Source organism: Cebidichthys violaceus, unplaced genomic scaffold (genome assembly GCF_023349555.1).
Source record: "Cebidichthys violaceus isolate CVI_PGR_0920_01 unplaced genomic scaffold, fCebVio1.0.p SCAF_102, whole genome shotgun sequence".
Lineage (NCBI taxonomy): Eukaryota > Metazoa > Chordata > Actinopteri > Perciformes > Stichaeidae > Cebidichthys > Cebidichthys violaceus.
The window spans coordinates 465,766-484,531 of record NW_027176266.1 but is presented as its reverse complement, the minus strand read 5'-3'; the positions used below and the strand labels follow the sequence as shown (position 1 = coordinate 484,531).

General features: G+C 43.9%; 1 protein-coding gene across 2 annotated transcripts; it reads left to right on the top strand.

Annotated features, from left to right (window-relative positions):
* Positions 1-1,202: 1,202 nt before the first annotated feature.
* gsna (gelsolin a) lies at positions 1,203-18,766 on the top strand. Of its 2 annotated transcripts, none has more exons than XM_068729802.1 (16): positions 1,203-1,337; positions 8,314-8,514; positions 9,096-9,250; positions 9,614-9,775; positions 9,980-10,129; positions 10,209-10,298; positions 10,604-10,736; positions 11,382-11,686; positions 11,903-12,036; positions 12,571-12,661; positions 14,433-14,603; positions 15,104-15,278; positions 17,223-17,344; positions 17,497-17,574; positions 17,673-17,733; positions 17,850-18,766. In XM_068729802.1, the coding sequence occupies exons 2-16, from the start codon at positions 8,319-8,321 to the stop codon at positions 18,017-18,019; spliced, it is 2,193 nt and encodes a 730-aa protein (XP_068585903.1). In that variant the 5' UTR covers positions 1,203-1,337; positions 8,314-8,318; the 3' UTR covers positions 18,020-18,766. The 2 variants fall into 2 exon arrangements, with proteins under 2 accessions (XP_068585903.1, XP_068585911.1); XM_068729810.1 differs by lacking the exon at positions 1,203-1,337 and adding an exon at positions 8,164-8,222.

Sequence of the window (18,766 nt, the reverse complement as noted above, 5' to 3'; positions counted from 1 at the left end):
TCCACAGGGACTGTTCACTGACTTCTGAATGCTATTTTGCGTGTTACGTCGCTGCAGATGGCTACATGTTCTTATTATGCATCTTTAGACAATACCTTTATTACCATCAACATGTTTTCCATGCCACGCAGTGCAGTGCTGGGTTTCCTGGGCAGGTTTTCAAAAAGACACATCTTTGTATTTAGAAGATGGAAAAATATCTCAAAATGATAATTAACATGTTCATACAAATTCCATACTTCCATACACCATATAACTTTGGTAATCATTGGATGTGTTTCAAGGCCTAAAAACTGTTTACAATATGCTTTCAGAGTATTTCTGTAGAGATGACATGCACACGTTACTTCCTGATTTTGTTGGCTGGTATTATGCAAAATCATATTATAAATAAGTGAATTTTCTTTGCACATAAATGTGGAACAGAAACGACAGCTTGGATGAGCTTAGCATCTCAGTAATTACTGCAAAAAAGTACTCAGAACTTACACTAAGGCACATTATTGTTAAATAGTGTTGAATTAATTTAAATAGAAAAAAGGAAACAGATTATGAATTTGCAAAAATAATTTCTCATGCAATTGTGTGGTAAGTATGGTGTAGTTATTATGATGTAATCAGTAAATGTCTTCGTTGCTAGGAACAACGTGTAGTAATGAGCCTTTGACCCTCTGTGAGATCATGGAAAATAACGTGTGCAGTCTGCACTCGTAGTGTGCTAACGAGGTGCGCCTTGTAAGCATCCAGTGCTACACCAAGACCAGCCAGGGGCAGTGTTGGTCAAGATGCTCTGTTAAAAACCGGAAGTTTCGACTCAGAGAAAAAACATAATTATATTTATTGAGACAGATGGGGTTTGATTCAAGGCTAAATCTCTAACTTTTGAGTTTATCTTAATTTGTCTTATTGCATATCCAACATAAACACTTTGGCATCCAGTACAGAGAACAACACGCGCCCCTTTATGACTCCATCAAAAAATGATGATCATTGCAGCAAAAGATGAACACCGGCATCTTTACCGGTCGTTGTTTAGAAAGTTTGAAGATGGATTAGATTAGATTCGATTAATATAGACATCAGTGTGCGTGTGCGCGTCCATGCGTCGGCCGCTCCTCCGCTGCGGGCGGTGCAGCAGCCGGGCCGGAGGAGGAGTGGCACAAACGGGGAGTGTCCCGGGCCAGAAGCATAAACACCGGCTCTACGCACTCCGACGCCCCGCCGACTCGACGCCTCTCTGCTCCCGCTGCAGCTCGAAGCGCCTACCGCGGCTCAGCCAGGTCTACCGTACACCCGTCCGTCCGTCCGTCACCTAACAGAAGCTACTACGCGTTCAGGTACGTTGAAAGCCGCTTTATTCAAAGAGACAATGAGCAGGCTGTTGCACAGATTGCGGGACGGTAACTTGATGCCTTAATTGGAGCAGCAACGATATGTACCGTTACTTTCTATCCGGACATGGAGCAACTGTTTGAATAATAGTCTGTAAGGGTGAAGTGATGGGCTTCTCTCTGCAGGTAAAACGCTTTACTTGGCGTCTCGCGCTCATTTAAAGAAGTGTAAACAGCTTTTATTGTCAAAAGTGCAACGCAGCTGCTGCCATATATGGACAGGCGGTGGAAAACCCTGCATGATGACTCAAAAATGCTGTGTGCCTCCACTTACAGTCTCTTCCTGCTCAGTTTGGAGTGAGTTCAGGCTGACATGAACTCAATACAGCATCTAACATCCTGTGTTTTGCTGCATTGCAGTAAAACAAAAAGAAAAAAAAAGTTGTTTTAGCATCTCAGTTAAAAAGATTTTCCTCAGCAGCTGTAAACATGCTCCTCTCTATTTCAGGACATCTGTGGTTGCCATAGAAACACACAACCAAACAGCAGAACTGTCCACTGAGGAAGTTAATCACTACATCCCCTATGTGGTTATGAGTTAAGCAGCTGTGACGTGTCAGACAGAGAGTGTGTGTGTTAGAGATACAGGCAGGTCTTTGTTGGCCAATTAGAAAGTGTGTGTCACATCCACACTCAGCTGTCAGCCAGACAGAGATTACAGGAGGCCTGAACACACCGACTGTACCATATGCCTCTTCAGATTTAGATATGAGCCTCAAACAGCTGTGCGCACGCTTTCTGTCCAAGGGTTTGAGTGTTTGTATGGGAACATATTCTCCATATTTACCTTTAGGACTCAAATGAAATTAGAAAAACATAACGTAATGGGGACATTTTGAAGCCTGAGCTTTAAGGCTCCCGCTCACCGTTTTGTTTGTCAACAGCTGGAGCCAGTAAATCAAATTTCCTCCCACGGAAAATGACAGCATAGGTCTTTAAACTATATTTAATTGCAAACACAAGTTATATTTACGTCTCTTGACAGGCAGCCTCATGCGGATTATGCTGTCATGCGATGACAGTCCTCCATTTCCTCCTCTCTCGGTAGCAGAGGTGGAGGTGGCACGACCGGAAAAGCGTCAGGGAGGAGGTCGGGTGGATGTTTTGACTTACACACCCAGTCAACATTAGTTGAAAACTGGGGCTGTCGAGGTTACCTATAACTGTGTTCCACCATTTCAATCACTGTATTTTAGTGTATATCGCGTCCTAGCTACATATTGAAACATAGCATATGAAACACCGTACCCACATAGTTTCAGTTGATGCCAGATCTTAATCATCAGGGTGGCACTCATAGGAGTCGTGTTTTGGACAGTTATGTGGGTCGTTGTTGAGTGGGGGCATTCACAGAAGACCTCAAACATACCCGTCTTAAGATCTACTACATGAGACAGCAGATTTCTAAAAGAGTGAGCGGCCGAGACCACGAGTTGTTGTGGAAAAATATTGACAGACACTGTAATTCAGGACAAAAGTTGTGGGTGTTTCCCATTGACTTTAATAGTCAATGTTTTTCGAGCCAGCCGAGGAAGAAAAAGGCCACACCTCTCACTCAAAACACACATCTACTTCTAGCTGCTTTGGGTTTATACGTGTTAACGGTAGAAACTTTGTATGGTATTAAATGTAACACTTAGCAAATTGTTATACGCATACATTTCTGTTATTAAGAGTGTAGTGTATTGTAAATGCCAATCAAACACTGATATTTTGTTTAGAAATATGAGTTTATATGCTGGTTTCAGATAAATCATTCCCTAAACAACCCTCTCCTTTAATAACCGTCCATATATCAGGTCGGTTATTTACTAAGTCATAAGCAGCCATTTTGATTGTCTTAGTCTGACACTGTGTAAACAGATTAAAGGGAAGCAGAGCGTTATCGGTCCTGAGCGAGGTAGAGGACAGCTGCTCAGCCCTGAGAGTAGCATACGTGGAGAAAATGAGTCATCAAGGAATCTCTTTTTTCTTGGGGGGGGGGGGGGGGGGGGGGTCAGAAAATGTATCCTTTTTTGTAAAAAAACAGAAAGTTACCATTGAAATTTCCTCCGTCAGGGAGGCCGGGTCAAGATGGGCAGCAAATACAAAGTTTCACATACGAGTACAAACAGGGACCGATAACTCCACAAAGAGAATTGAGGCACAAACAGTGGCCCATGAGACGCAGATGTCACAGATAAAACTCACATGTGCTTGTTTGTTTTGTTTATTTGAAGCAGCAATTTTGTTTATTTGAAGCAGCAGACAATCATAAGGGCTTAGAAATCATTATCATATGACTCCACCGTTCAAGTGTCGAAGCCTCAAGGGAAGGCAGACACAAAGAGAGGCTGGTGAATATGGGGGAGGGGAGCGAATAACTGAGGTTGGAATGACACACTCACTCCGCGTTTGTCTGGAGGCGGGGGTGGGGGGGCAAAGAGACTGCAGAGAAGGGGGCCCGGCTCTGCAGAGGTGCAGCAGGGCGGCCTGCAGACACCATATGCTTTTCCCAGCATGCCAGAGAAGAAGCACTATCCAGTGGTCATGTGACCAGTTCTATTTAAACTGTGTGTGTGTGTGTGTGTGTGTGTGTGTGTATGTGTGTGTGTGTGTGTGTGTGTGTGTTGAGTCAAACAAAGTGCTCCTCCCTGAGTCATTTAATCCAACCTCGAACATTTGACAGTTAATGTTTGCTTGTTTTCGCCAAATGATGCTTTATTCATTCAATAAAAACTTTGCATGAAATTATTTAATTTGTAAAAACAAAACAAAAAGTCATAACCTTCTCCCTCACTCCTGATAGATTTTTTTCCCTTTTGTCACATGTTGTCACATTTTTAAATACGGGCTTTGATTTGTCTGAGTGTGAGGTGAATGGGATGCTGCGTATCCCCTCTGATGTTTGCTTTATTAAGTAGGAGTATCTAACTGTGGGAGAAAAAGGAGGCTTTGATGCGCAAAGACTGACGGAACATTCCTCTCCATCAGAGGAGACGATCACAGTCAAAGACAGTCATATTTATTTAGTGCCACAGAAACAAAGGCCTCCAGAATATGAAGGGATATCTTTCTATGTGTGAAATGCTTCAGAGTAAAAGGTATTTGGCTGCTGCTGCTGCATGAAATAGACTTCTTAAATTCGTCAACTTTTTTAGGATCTGCTTTCAAGCGATCAGAGAGCAACGTATGCAGCGTGTTTCTGAACGTCTATCGTGGGGATTCAATTCCTAGACGCAATAATGTAAAGTTTACTCCAAGTGTGCTTGCGACAACTTTTCCCGTACTGTATGTTTGCGTCACGAGCACAGTTTGAGGCGTTAATGTCACCCGATGTCACCGTCAGGGTTTCAAGCTGAAGTGAAGGTCTCTGCGGCGTTAATGAGGATCCCCATGCTCAGCTCAGATCTCTGCACACAAGCTGTTCTCATATAGCTGGGTGTGTCAGTTGAAGTTAATGGATGGCTGTATATCAACTCAAGCAGAAGTTACTGATTTATTACCGGTTGTCAGGGAACATGAAGTTATTGTTTCTTCTCGATTGTTTTCAGATGGTTCCTCAGATATTGAGGAAGTAGCAGTTTGGAGGATGCGGTTAGTTGTCTCATTTTAGAAGCGTTTTAGCATTTGAGATGTTAACCATTTCCCCTGCTGTCAGTCTTGATGCTACGCTAGGCTAATCGCTTCCTGGCTCCAGCACTGACAGCTAAGAGTGGTCTCAATCTTCTCATCCAACTCTCTGAAATCTTAAGCTCTTCCTTTGGATTTAAAAATGACGATAACAGGTCGCCTTTTCTTCAACAGACTCCATACCTACGTATACGTTGAGCATCCTCCGATGAAGTGCTCCGCTGTAGCATTGCATACCTCACCGTTAAACACACAGATTCTGGTTACCTAAAGGGCTGAACCATCTCATCTTGATCATCCAGTCCACTTTGTCCAATAACCAACAGGAACCTTTGCTGATTTTAGATTGATCACATTTAAGCCAGACGATCCACAGTTGTGTCAGTGTTCAAAGTTTCCATATCTGATCATTTCCATGTCCCAAAATATGAGCGCTCAGCGTTTTCCTTGTGAAAATCCTTTGAATTTATGAGTGTGAACCTACTTCCCTTAAAACTGCTATTTATCTGATGGCATCTTTGTGTTCAGCCTTGACAAGTTAGGGATCGCACCTTTTTAAAGCTCGCTTAAGGCTTAGTTAAACCTTCCTGTGTGACCACAGAGGCTGCAGATTTGCTTCTCCAGTCTGGAAACTCCACCAGACTTCTTTAGAGCCACTGTAGGAAAACTCAGCTTTCCACATCGTCCGTCAGGTTACGTTGATCCCAGTGGAATGGCCCGGCTGCCTCAGTTTCTCTCTGTCTGGCCAAACCTGGACGCGTGATGGAAGTTCAGACGGTGCATGACCTCGCATGACTTCAGAGTACACATTTGTTTTGGCTACTTTTATTTGCTGTTTGGACTGAGTGCGCTGCCAACTGATTTAAACTCCTGTGGCTGTGAGTTCTGTGCAGAACGGTGTGGGCACCTCTCATGCACGCCAGGCATACATAGCACTGTGGCCCATTGTGGTTTTATGATCCTTGTCTTACTTCTGATGGCCCTGAATGTTGATGATGATGATGAGGAGGAGCTCCTGTGCCTAGAATGAATAAAGCTGTTGTTGTAACAGGATGTGAGGTACCTGTCCCTCGCGGACGCAGAAAGCATACACTCTATAGTCCGACACCTGAATGCATTTGTTTCCTTTCCTTTCAAAGTCAGATGTCTATCCAAATAATTCATCTTCAAATCCTCCAGCCAGGTGTCACCATGTGTCGTTTTAAAAATCAGGAAATAAATGGTTCTTTCAGAAAAGTGTCCCCTTCATTTCTCCAGGCTGGAACATTCCAAAGCTGAAAAAGCACTGCGCAGTGAGTCTGTTACATAAGAGGAGAGCCGAAATAGGGGGGAAAAAAGGAACCCCACATTTGTTGGGCTGGTTCCATGAATGCTGAGCCACTTCACTCGTCCAGGGTCAGGAGCAAATTCCTGCCATGTTTGTGGGCAGACGGCCGCCTAGAAGAATGGGCGATTCTTGCTCCAGTGTGGACGTTAGTCATGCAGATTGAAAGGCAGCCGGTCCAAACTGCATTCCTGTGGAAAACTGGGTGCTGTGTTCATTCTGAACTGCACGACCTCCGGTTTGGAGTTGGTATGAACCTGAGCTTCATTAACAGCTCTTCATTGAGGGGTTGAATGTCTTATAAGCAGCGTCGTCATTCAAATACATGAGTGAAATAAAGGATAGAAATGCACCATAAAAGCTCACAGAAGCCCTTTTAGGTTCTAATTTGGGAACACTGCTTCACTTCAGAGGAACTGTTTGCTCTCTCTCTCTGTGCGATTAATACGTGGTGTGGAGTCAGCGTGGTTCAGAGTCCGCTGCAAAATCTCAGAAGACGCATCTGTTCACGTTTGCATATTTTATGAAATGGATTGCTGTTATCTGACATTGCAAACATTGAGGTCTAACCACAGAACGGCAATGTAGAAATAATACATTACAAGTAAAAGTCCTGTATTCAATGGTTTACTAGAGTAAAAGTACAGTAGTGCCTGCAACAAAATGTATTAAAGGAGAATTCTGTATTTAAAAAAAGAAAAGTGCTTACCATGTTGAATTGGTCTGGGCTGCTGTGTCTCAGGGGTTAGAGCGGGTCGTCCTTTCATCACGAGGTTTGCTGTTTGATCCCGGCTCCTGTGTTTACATTTTCTCATTCTTAAAAACACGCAGTGTGTATCCTGGATTCCTTTAAATGTATTTAATGCATTTCCTTCCTCATTACTCATTTGCAAAGCCAACTTCTGGAAGAAGCTTACATTGTTTACATCCATGTTAGCTTGCTGTAGTGAACTTGTTTGCTTGTTAGTGGATCTAAATCCCCTAGTCACTCTCTTTTGGCTCCGTCTTTGGTCTCCACCAAGCAAGGATTAAAAGTAAGCATCAAAAGTAAAAGCACGTCAGAGTGTTACTGAAACCACTGAAACTTTCTTTGTTATGCTGTCTTTAATAGAAATTGTGCAAATATGAAGCGTAACACACGTTTTTGAAACTCATGTCAAACAATCACTTCTTTTTAAATGATCTAAGACCAACATGTGAAACACGTCCAAAACAACAGAATCAGCTGATGGCCTCGCTGTCGATTCATAAACTGTTCTGCAAACAGCTCCCAGACGGCCATAACTAGAGGAATTAACAGGATGCTCAACTCCCATCTTAAAAATCCTAAACATCCACACATGTTCCTGAGAGGCCAGCCGGTTGTAATCCAATGCAGCACAGCCAGACACCCACACTGAACTCTGGATTGGGCGCCACATGTCCTCGAAATGCTCTCAGACACAGCTGAAGTGTGTGGTATGTGTGTGCAGGAATGTCGATGAATTTGGTTGTGATTGGACCAACGTCTGACTGCTGATGTGTCCATGAGGGCTGTGCTATGTGACATGGGGGACAAAGTTATGACGGGTTGAAGAGTAAAATGTCTGGTTACACACCAGTCTTTTCCTATCTATAATCACAGGGTTTCTTTCGCCAGTTATGACTACGCCTGAGTCATAACTGCCAGGACTTCCTCTTCCTGCTCTGGAGGAAACAGTGACTCACCCTGCTGTCCCACTAATATCTAACTATAACCCTAAACTTTATCTTTGTATCCATGGCAACAACTCAGCCTTAAGGGGAGCGGCTTTCCAGAGCAAACATCTCACAAATAGGAAGTCCCAGTCTCCTCCCAGTTTATTACAACGCTCCACGACTCTCATTCGTCCAGCATTTGACCGCTGATCCGGAGGGTAACGTCACAGCGTGCTGCCACGGCAACATGTTTAAGACCGGTCAGTAGAAAAGCAATAAACATCAGGTGTGTGTTTATTCCACCCGCAGGCAGGATGGCAGCAAACCACCCACAGTTCCAGCTGGCCGGACAGAAGCCGGGCCTCCAGGTGTGGAGGGTGGAGAACTTCGACCTGGTGCCCGTCCCTGAGAACCTGTACGGGGGATTTTACACGGGAGACGCCTACCTCATCCTCAACACCATCAAACAACGCTCCGGGAACCTGCAGTACGACCTCCACTTCTGGTTGGGTGAGTGCAGTGAGACGGACGCTATGATGCGTTACTACAGAGAAATGGAAACATTGAATATGTATTAGTTTTTCTAAAAGAGGACATTAGATTGAATGCTAATTTGCAGCATTTTTCCTTCTGTGATTATTGTCTTTTTGTAAAATCAAATGACAACTGTACTCTAAAAACGTAACTTTGAGTAATTAGGGAATTCACTTTTGTCATCTCCCCAAAACAATGAAAAACACAGAGAACGGAATAAAATGTTTACTTCAAGGAAGCACAATACAAATCTATGAGACATGTGACAATTTGCATGCGACGTGTTGAATCTGGGGGGATGAGAACTGTTGGTAAAAGCCTTCTGTCGCCTTCCGTCCTTTAATTTAGTAAAACCAGAAATAGAATAATGTTGCATGTATTAATGTGTCTGCTGGGATCTGACCCGCTGCTGCTCCCGCACATCGATCTCCTGACTCACCGAGTCCTCAGTGAGGGAATTCGTCAAACACAAAATGTAGCTCTCTGGGTAGATGACTGCTGAGACAGAATGAGGACGGGGATTAACGTGGGGCATGCGTGTGCTTCCTCTGGTGCAGGTGATTTCTGCAGCCAGGATGAGCGCGGCTCGGCGGCCATCTTTACAGTCCAAATGGACGACTTCCTGGGGGGGAAACCCATCCAGTACCGCGAGGTCCAGGGACACGAGTCCAAAACCTTTCTTGGCTACTTCAAGTCTGGAATCAAATACATGGTAAGATGGCATGTTTGTAGCCGCAAAACATCCACATACATGGGAAAAGTGTAATATGCGTTTTGTGGGATTTGTTTTCTTTTGTTTTGGTGCATTTTATACCTAAACGTAAAGTTATATGGGAAGTGTGATCTGTTTACTGACATTTTTAAGGTTATATTTTGTCATATTTTAAAACATAAACTGCATTTTATCAGTCAGTATCCATTAGGATAGAAGAGCCAGTCTGTTATGACGCTATTATTTCGTAAATTTGCCATTATCTGTCCAAAAATGTATAAAAAGCATTTTTAAAATTTAAATTGGAGCCATTTTTCTTCAAAGGTGAGTATTTTGTATTGAAGTGCAACTCTTATCTTACAGAAAGGGGGCGTGGCGTCTGGGTTCAAGCACGTGGTCACCAACGAGGTGGTCATGCAGCGGCTGCTCCAGGTCAAAGGTCGCCGTTCTGTCCGGGCAACGGAGGTGGCGGTCAGCTGGGACAGCTTCAACCAGGGAGACTGCTTCATCCTGGACCTGGGAGCTGTGAGTCACACAGAGCAGATCAATCTTAGGGATACAATATCATACGGCGTGATTGTCACTAGTAGACATTCACCACATGGCCAAAAGTACACATGGTGTGTTTGTTTAAGGATTGTGGAGAACATGGTTTGTAAAACACAATATGTTTCTGCAGTTCAGCTCTCTTCACTGTCTTTGCAATCTGCTCTCCTTCTCGCTCCTCAGGAGATTTACCAGTGGTGCGGCTCCCAGAGCAACCGCTTCGAGAAGCTGAAGGCTACTCAGGTTGCCAAGGGTATCCGTGACAACGAGCGCAGTGGGAGGGCCCGGGTTTATGTCTGCGACGAGGGGATGGAGAGAGAGAAGATGGTGGAGGTGAGATCAGTGAGTCACGAGAACAAATGAAGTCTCAAACTGAGTTCGGAGTTCAAACTCGAGCTGCTTCTGTCCTCAGGTGTTGGGAGCAAAACCAGATCTGCCTCCCGGAGCCTCTGATGACATCAAAGCCGACGCTTCAAACAGGAAGATGGCCAAACTCTACAAGGTGAGACACACATGCTGTCTTTTTCTCTTTAATTTCTCTCATTCTCTATTTTAAGTTAGAATGAAAATAAAATAAGATCAGATCAGGCCAAAAATCTGTTCAATTCAACTTTATAAATCATTTTACTGACAAACTATGAAAAATAGTCTCGAAATACGAACATGGCAGAACTTCACAGCTCCACTTATTGATCATTGTCAGTGATTTTATGGCAGCTGATATTTACCAGGTTGAAAAGCTCAGGACAACCTGCTCTGACACCTGGTGCCTCGAATCAACCTCTCTCTTCTTTCGCCCCGATGCAGGTGTCCAATGCCAGTGGAGGCATGACCATCGCACTGGTGGCAGCGGAGAACCCGTTCGCCCAGAGCGCCCTGGAGTCCGGCGACTGCTTCATTCTGGACCACGGCTCCGATGGCAAGATCTTCGTCTGGAAAGGTCGGTGCAGTGCAGATGTTTTATTCTTCACGCCTCCGTTAAAAAAACGTATTGGGTAGTCAATTCTGAGCAGTCATGGCTGAATTAGGTCTCATAGCCAGGTCTCTGAAAAAAACTGTAATTTGGGATTTGAGCTGTAGTGTAGCACATTGGACATATAAAGAGTTTCAGTCCAAGCTTATTTTCTGTTAAATGTGGACCAATTGCTAGAGTCAGGAGACATTTAGCTTAGCGTAAAGATTGAGGGGGAGAAAGCCTGGCTCTGTCCAAAAGAAAAAAAAATATTTTTTGTTATACCTTGTAAAAAGGTTTTTGTACGGATTAAATAAACAAGATACAGCTGTGCTAATACGTGAGCTTTTGAGGTGCTGTTAGGCAGATTTTATTCACCTTTGAAGAGAAACAGGCCAGCTGTTTCCCACTGCTTCCAGTGTTTATGCTAAGCTAAGCTAACCAGCTGCTGGCTGTAGCTTCATATTTACCATACAGATATGAGAGGGGTATCCAAATATCCCCATTCATTTGAACTCTGCTTCATTCATGAGATATTGTTGCTTTTTTACAGTCATAGAAGTCACTCCCAAAGTTTTTACATATACTCTCACTTGATTTAACAATCCTTACCACCTCTTTCTTTTCTTACAGGCAAAGACGCCAACATGGACGAGCGAAAGGAATCGATGAAAGCGGCGGACGAGTTCATCAAGAAGATGGGTTACCCCAAACACACACAAGTCCAGATCCTGCCGGAGATGGGCGAGACGCCACTCTTCAAGCAGTTCTTCAAAAACTGGCGGGACAAGGACCAGACGGTGGGCCTGGGCGTGGCCTACATCGCCAACAGCATCGCCAACATCGAGAAGGTGCCCTTCGACGCTGCCGGCCTGCACGACTCCCCCGCCATGGCCGCCCAGCACGGCATGGTGGATGACGGCAGTGGAGAGAAGCAGGTGAGGGGACAGAGTACTGAAATAGATAGAGGTCTCAGCTGCTGCTGCTGCTGCTTTTACTTTCCCATCCTGTGGGAATTCATGTGCTAATTTTGACAATTGCACACAATTGTGGAATAAGATAAAAATGAAGCGATGCCATTTTTGGACAGACATGTATGTAAACTGCAACTTGACTGGTTTGCGGAGGCAGTAATTCTAGTTTTCTCTGGACAGATCTGGCGTATTGAGGCGTCCGACAAGGTGGCGGTGGATCCGTCCACACACGGACAGTTCTACGGGGGAGACAGCTACATCATCCTTTATAACTACAGTCATGGGGGACGTCAGGGACACATTATCTACATGTGGTGAGAATACGAGAGACAAACGGTTCGGATAAAGCTGCATTAGGCAAGCTTTTGTTGTAGAAAATGAAACCCTGTCTTAACTGGCCGAATTAAAAAGTAGGGTGTCTTTGAATTCTAAGAGCAAAATACAAGTTTGCCTGAACCAAGCAAGAGCAGAGAAAATGATTGAGACTGAGCGCAGAGGAGTCAGACCGGGAAATGTGCTTCTTATATTTAATAAGAATTTAAAAAAGGGTGCAAATCAAAGATATTAATTAACATAACCAGTGTTTGATTTGGAAGTTAAAAAGGTGCCTCCTTTAGTAGCACTAAAGGAGCAACATTTGTATTTTATTAGTAGATTAAGGCTTCATATGCAAAACATACAATCGTTTCTTAAAAGATATATAATATGCATTGTCAGAAATAAAATGGGGCAGCTCAATCTCCAACAATGTTAAAATACATTTTTACTTTATTGTACCTTGAAAAGAGGCCGGTTTGTGCCTCTCATTCTCTTCGGTGTGATGACGATGCGTTTAAAATGTCTCCCAGGCAGGGGGCGGACTCCAGTCACGATGAAATCGGGGCGTCTGCGATCCTCGGCGCTCAGCTGGACGACGAGCTCGGCGGTGGTCCTGTGCAGGTGAAACACACGGCTCCTTTAGAGGCTTCTAATCTTCATCTCATCCGTCATGTTATCACAGCCTGTCGTCCTCTGGCTTACTCAGCTCAGTCACCTCCTTTCTGATCTTTACATCCTCTAACTGTTTCTCCTCTCCCTGATGGTCCCCCCCCCCCCCCCCCCCCCCCCCCCCCCCCCCCACTGCTGCTGCTTCTGTCCTCTTTGGTTTCCGACGTTTTCTGTCTCCAGGTTGTTGGTGCTCCTATAACCACTCAGGTATTCTCCCTCCCTCCCTTCCCTGCTCCTCATCTTCACAAAAGGACTCATATGATTTTGTCCAGAGCCAATTCCTGTTTTCTTCTTTTCCTCACAAGTAAATGTGAATAGTGTGATTTTTTAAAAAAAAGGGCTTGTTGTCCTCAGTTTTATGGCTCCTTCAAGACTTAATTATTAATGTGATCATGAGTCCAATCGGAATTACAGTGAAACCGTCTCGGTCAAACACAAACAGGACATTCCGATGTGGATGTTAGCAGGAGTTTACCCCCCCCCCTCTTCCTCTGTCGCCAACTCTGTCGAATCCACATAAATAACAGCCCTGTTTCCAAACTCTGCTCTGACGTGATCAGTGCAACATCGTGACTTAACCTGTCGATGAGAGCTCATGTTTAGAGTGAGGAAAGAACTGTGGAGATCATTGGGTTAGCTTTGAGCTATTTAGCCCTGGCTCTGTACTCATGTGAGTCTTCTTTCATTTCTGTGGTCTGCATTCGCACTTCACTCCTCATGTGTGTCTTAACTTTGCTCGCACAACCTTCATGTTCATGTTGTGTGTGTGTGTGTGTGTGTGTGTGTGTGTGTGTGTGCTGTGGCATGACTGTGTGTGTGTTTAATCAAACTTTGGAGCATGTTCTTATACAGAATGAGTACATCCAGTGTGGAAACATCTGCAGATGTCACCTTTACGTGTTGCAGATGTTTCGCTGCGCTCACTGTCAAAGTAGAGTGCAGCTGTTTTGCACAGACTTTAACACTTTTGTGCTCACAGTTTGTCAAACGTGTCTTTAAAATCATGCTTGACCTTCAACTTTTGGAATTTGACAGTTTTTTTTGTGGTGAAGGCACAATGTGTTTTGTGACTTTGCGGAGGAATGCGAATGGTCGCCGACTTTTAGCAACCAAAACAAGTTATCGGACAATTATTTAATGAGAAATTTAAAGTAAGAAAACAAAACTAAAATACAACTTTTGTGCTATTTAGAGATGAGCAAAACTGTCTGACAAGAAATCCTGCTGACCACCAGAGAGACAGCTTCATATCATACCAGAGGACGCACAAAGAGTTACGATTGCTGGGCATGTGTGTAGTTTGGAAGTGTCCGACTGTAAACTCATCTATGATTATTTGATCATTTCTCCATTCTCTCAGGATAAGTATCATTCGCTGATTTGTTAGGGAGGAGAGCTGGCAGCCATATATATTTCTGAGAGAAGCTGCAGACCAGAGAGAGACTCATAATACTGTGTTAGACACAACCTGCGTCATCGCTGGGTCCTGATTCCACAAACTCTCACCACCTCACAGACTGTGGCTCAGTCCCATGCCGCCACCTTGTGTCCGTAGTCGGGAGTGCAGCAGACATGTCTGACATATTGTTGACGCGTACTTCTCGAGACACAACAGGGGACGATCTGTCTGATGTGATGTGGTTCGTCAAAGCGCATGATGCACTGTGCTGTTTGAAAAGCGCCTTATCATTCTTGTGTTTTAACTTTGCCGTTTGTGCACCAGGTGAGGGTGGTGCAGGGCAAGGAGCCGGCCCACCTGATGAGTCTGTTTGGAGGACAGCCCATGGTGGTGTACAAGGGAGGAACGTCCAGAGAGGGAGGTCAGTCCGCTCCTGCAGAGACGCGACTCTTCCAGGTGCGCTCCAACTCCGCAGGACACACCAGAGCTGTGGAGGTAAGAGGACACACGTCGTCATTAGATCTTCTCCCTCTGTGCCATCGAGCTCCTTTGTTGTCCAACGACTATTCAAATCACATCAGTGAGCCACACTGGCTCCACATGTTCCTTCATTATGATGAAAACACACACACACACACACACACACACACACACACACACACACACACACACACACACACACACACACACACACACACACACACACACACAGTAGTGTATTTTAACTCATTCCAACAAGCGTCTTCCTGCTGCTTGAAATACTCACTAGTTTAATCCGCAGCTGACAAAATGGTCCCCAACAAAGGCATTATTTATTCCTGTTTCAGTAATTAAGTAGATTTTCTTTTTACCATTACAACCGTATAAGGTCCACAATAAGGTCTGGTTGCTGCCTAATACAAACAGTCTATTTAAGAGACTTACAGCACAATTTGGAAATTCAAAACTGCATTTGTTCTGCATGTTGACCTACGGTATCTCCACATTCCCTGCAGCTTGACGCAGCGTCACCCAACCTGAACTCCAACGACGCTTTTATTCTGGTGACCCCCGGAGGCTCCTTCCTGTGGGTGGGCGTTGGTGCCAGTGACACCGAGAAGCAGGGAGCCCAGCAGCTGTGTGACATCCTGGGAGTGTCGGCCTCTGAGCTGTCTGAGGGAGGAGAGACTGGTGAGGAAGTGCGATGAACACAGAATAACAATTTCTCTCCTTTTGAAACCCACTACCAGTTAATATACTCCTGTGTCAGTTACAAACTGGGTTCAAGCTGCTGAAATAGCGCTTTAGTGTGAAGCTCGACAGTTTGCTTTTTGTATCTCAGCTAAAGTAGGTGCTTGTGTTCATCTATATTAAAACAAAGGAGACTTGGTTGCATCACTCCTTTAGATGTTATCAGTGATCTTGTGGTTTGCTCTCAAAGCTCAAGAAGAAACTGGATTCTCTGCTCACAATTTCAAACAGGAGACCTGAGGCTAAAACACAACAGAGGACATTTTTTTAACTGGGACCGAACAGAACAGAACTTCAACATTTTATTTCTGTGAGCTTTTGCTGGTAGTGTATAGACCTTCCTATTCAAAATCCATGCAGTATAAAAAAAACAAACATGTTGGATTTGTCACAGGCAAAGTGTGTATTATAATGATAGTTATTATTGGCACTTTTAAACATCTGGAATCAAAATTCATAATTGAAAAACAATACATTTTGTACTTTCTTTGTACGTCTTTAAAGCTGCACTTATCAATATTTATTACATTAACAATGGATCAAATGATGTAATGTGAAGGAGTTGCTCATAGTGACAAACAGAGGGCTTTTCAGCATATTTTAGGTCACAGGGTTGTTTTTTTCGTACACTACCAGCCCGGCCCCAAACAGCACACAGACACAGTTAGCTACCAGCTAGTGAACATAGAGTCAAGCATTTAGCGGCTAAAGAGACAGCTTTCTCAGAGGTTTAAACCAGAGCTAACAGAAGAGTGAATATAGCATTATATTAGTATTATAGTATATTCATTAGACTCAGACGTCACTCCACATGAATGCTACTGCGTTGCTGCCATGTAAATAGGCAACTGTATGCTAGTGAGTTAGCTGTAACAACTTAACAGGGTGGCACTTCATCAGTTTCAGCTAGTTCTTCTGTCCCTTTAGGTCAAACCACGATGTTCTGTTTACCTTCTGACAGTGCAGCTGTTTCTCTTCAGTAGGTCCTTTTCACAGTCACAGTTTTGACACGTCATGGTCAGGTAAACACAGGTGTAATTGAAAAACTTAACTATGGTCCCATTCTATTTAGTGTGTCACAGCCATTCCAGTGAGCCCGCATAAACGATACCAGAGCTTTGGCCAACCTAAATGGAACAGGGCCATGTCATTGACGTTATTAAGTACTCCTGTGTTTGCCCTGCTGTGACATGTCAAAATGGCTGCTGCTGTGAAAAAAGGGCCTATACAGCAATGGTTTTCTGTATTTGTGCTAAGCTAAGCTAGCAGCCTCCTGAATGTGGCTTTATATTTAACTGACAGATATAAGTTTACTTCTCCAAACCTCAAGCTCTTGCTCTTCATGTATTTAAACGCATCCTTCCTGTTTAAATTAGGGATGGGCGATACCACGCTTTGTTTGATTTGATATGATACTTTTTGACACAATTTTAACAATACTGGTATACTAGTCATTTGTTCAATGGGTATTTCATTTTTCAAAATAATGGTCATTTTTAGAGGAAAAAAAGGCAGCGTGATTAAGCCCTTAAAAACAAATCACATGACACATTACTGTGCTAATAAGTGTAACAAATATTTTAAAGAAATTTAAAGAATAAATTATTTAAAAAATATATATTATATTTTTAAAGTGAGTCACTTTCTTGTCACAAATAGTGCGTCTTGCTGTATTTTTTATCTGGTGAAAAGCAGCCACACAGGCAACGTTTCCTTTTTGCCATTCTCTCACGTTTGTTGTGAATGCGTGCGACTTCGTGCAAGTTTCTGATGTCACATGGTTTCTACAGTCATGTGACACAGGGCTTGTGAGTATCGATCTGCCCATCCCTGGTTTAAATATAAAAACTATAATAACTTGAAGTGTGTCTGTCCTCTTTACAGATCAGTTCTGGGAGGCTCTGGGAGGAAAGACGGAATATCGCACTTCTACCAGACTTAAGGACAAGATGGACGCTCACCCACCCCGGCTCTTCGCCTGCTCCAATAAGACCGGAAACTTCATCGTAAGTCTCTGGTTTGAGCTGCGAGTGCTGCTGCTCGCCTTTCAAAGGACAAATAATGTCCCGGTTACTCTGGATAATTCACAGTTGGCAGTTTTCCCTAGACATTGTCCCAACATCAATACAGCTCCACTAAATCCGTCTCCTCCTCTCAGATTGAGGAGGTACCCGGGGAGATGACCCAGGACGACCTCGCCACTGATGATGTCATGATCTTGGACTCCTGGGACCAGGTAAATAGCTTTTGCCGCCTTTAGATGCACCATACAGATGCAGAGCAGAGTCACCGCAACGAAAGGAACAAATATGTATAAAACTCTCCCATTTTTAGGTGTTCGTCTGGATCGGAAACGAGGCCCAAGAGGAGGAGAAGACTGAGGCGATGGCATCCGGTAAGAAAATATTTGATACAATCCTATTTTGATTCTGCTCGTTTAGCAAACACACATTATTCCGGGGTGCGTTTGCGATTCAAGCACTAATTCGGGCTTTTCCTCATCTCGCTCAGCGGCCCGTTACATCGAGACGGATCCGGCCAACAGGGACCGCAGGACGCCCATCGTCAAGATCAAGCAGGGCTTCGAGCCACCCACCTTCACCGGCTGGTTCCTGGGCTGGGACCACGAGTACTGGACCAGCGACCCCCTGGAGCGCGCCATGGCCGAACTGGCCCTGTGAGATCTCTGACCTTTGACCCCCCCCTCCCCTCCGCTCCGCCGCAAGCACTGAGCTCCAATCATGAGACTTTTTTTTTTTAGCCGCCAATGCACCCAGAAAACTCTTTTTAACTTTTAGTTGTTTTTGAGAGGGATGCTGGTCGATGATGTTTTAATTCACTTTGTCTCAACCAATAGCAATAGAGCTTCAACAGATACTCAGGCTTCCTGTAGGTTTTGCACTAAACACAGTATGCTTCTTTTATTAAAGCCAATTTTTTCACATTTGTTTTATATATTGATACCAAAACCTGTTCACTAGTGAAATGTAATAAAAACAAAGTCTTGGTGTGCTGCAACATCAGAAAAGACACCTGCCAAGAAAATGCAACTGATGCCTTAATATTTCTTCCTCTAGTTTACAGAACACCTGCTTTTCTTTTTTAAAAAAGGTACCGTTCCAGTTTAAGGACACCTTTATAGAGAAGTTGTTTGCACCTTCAGTTAAGATGCCTCTTAAGATATTTATTATTTTTTAAATATAACTGGATTCATGTCCAGCAAAGCTTGTGTGATGCTGCAGTAGCCAACTTTAAATGGGAACCCAACGCTTTGCTGCTTTACAAACCAGATACGTCTTCTGTGACACTTTCTAAAGGTTTACCTTGTTATAATTTCAATAAAACATAATTAAACGTGTCAAGTGTTTGATGGCTCTGCTTGTACACGTGTACACTGATCTGAAAATAATAAAACCCAGAGACAACAA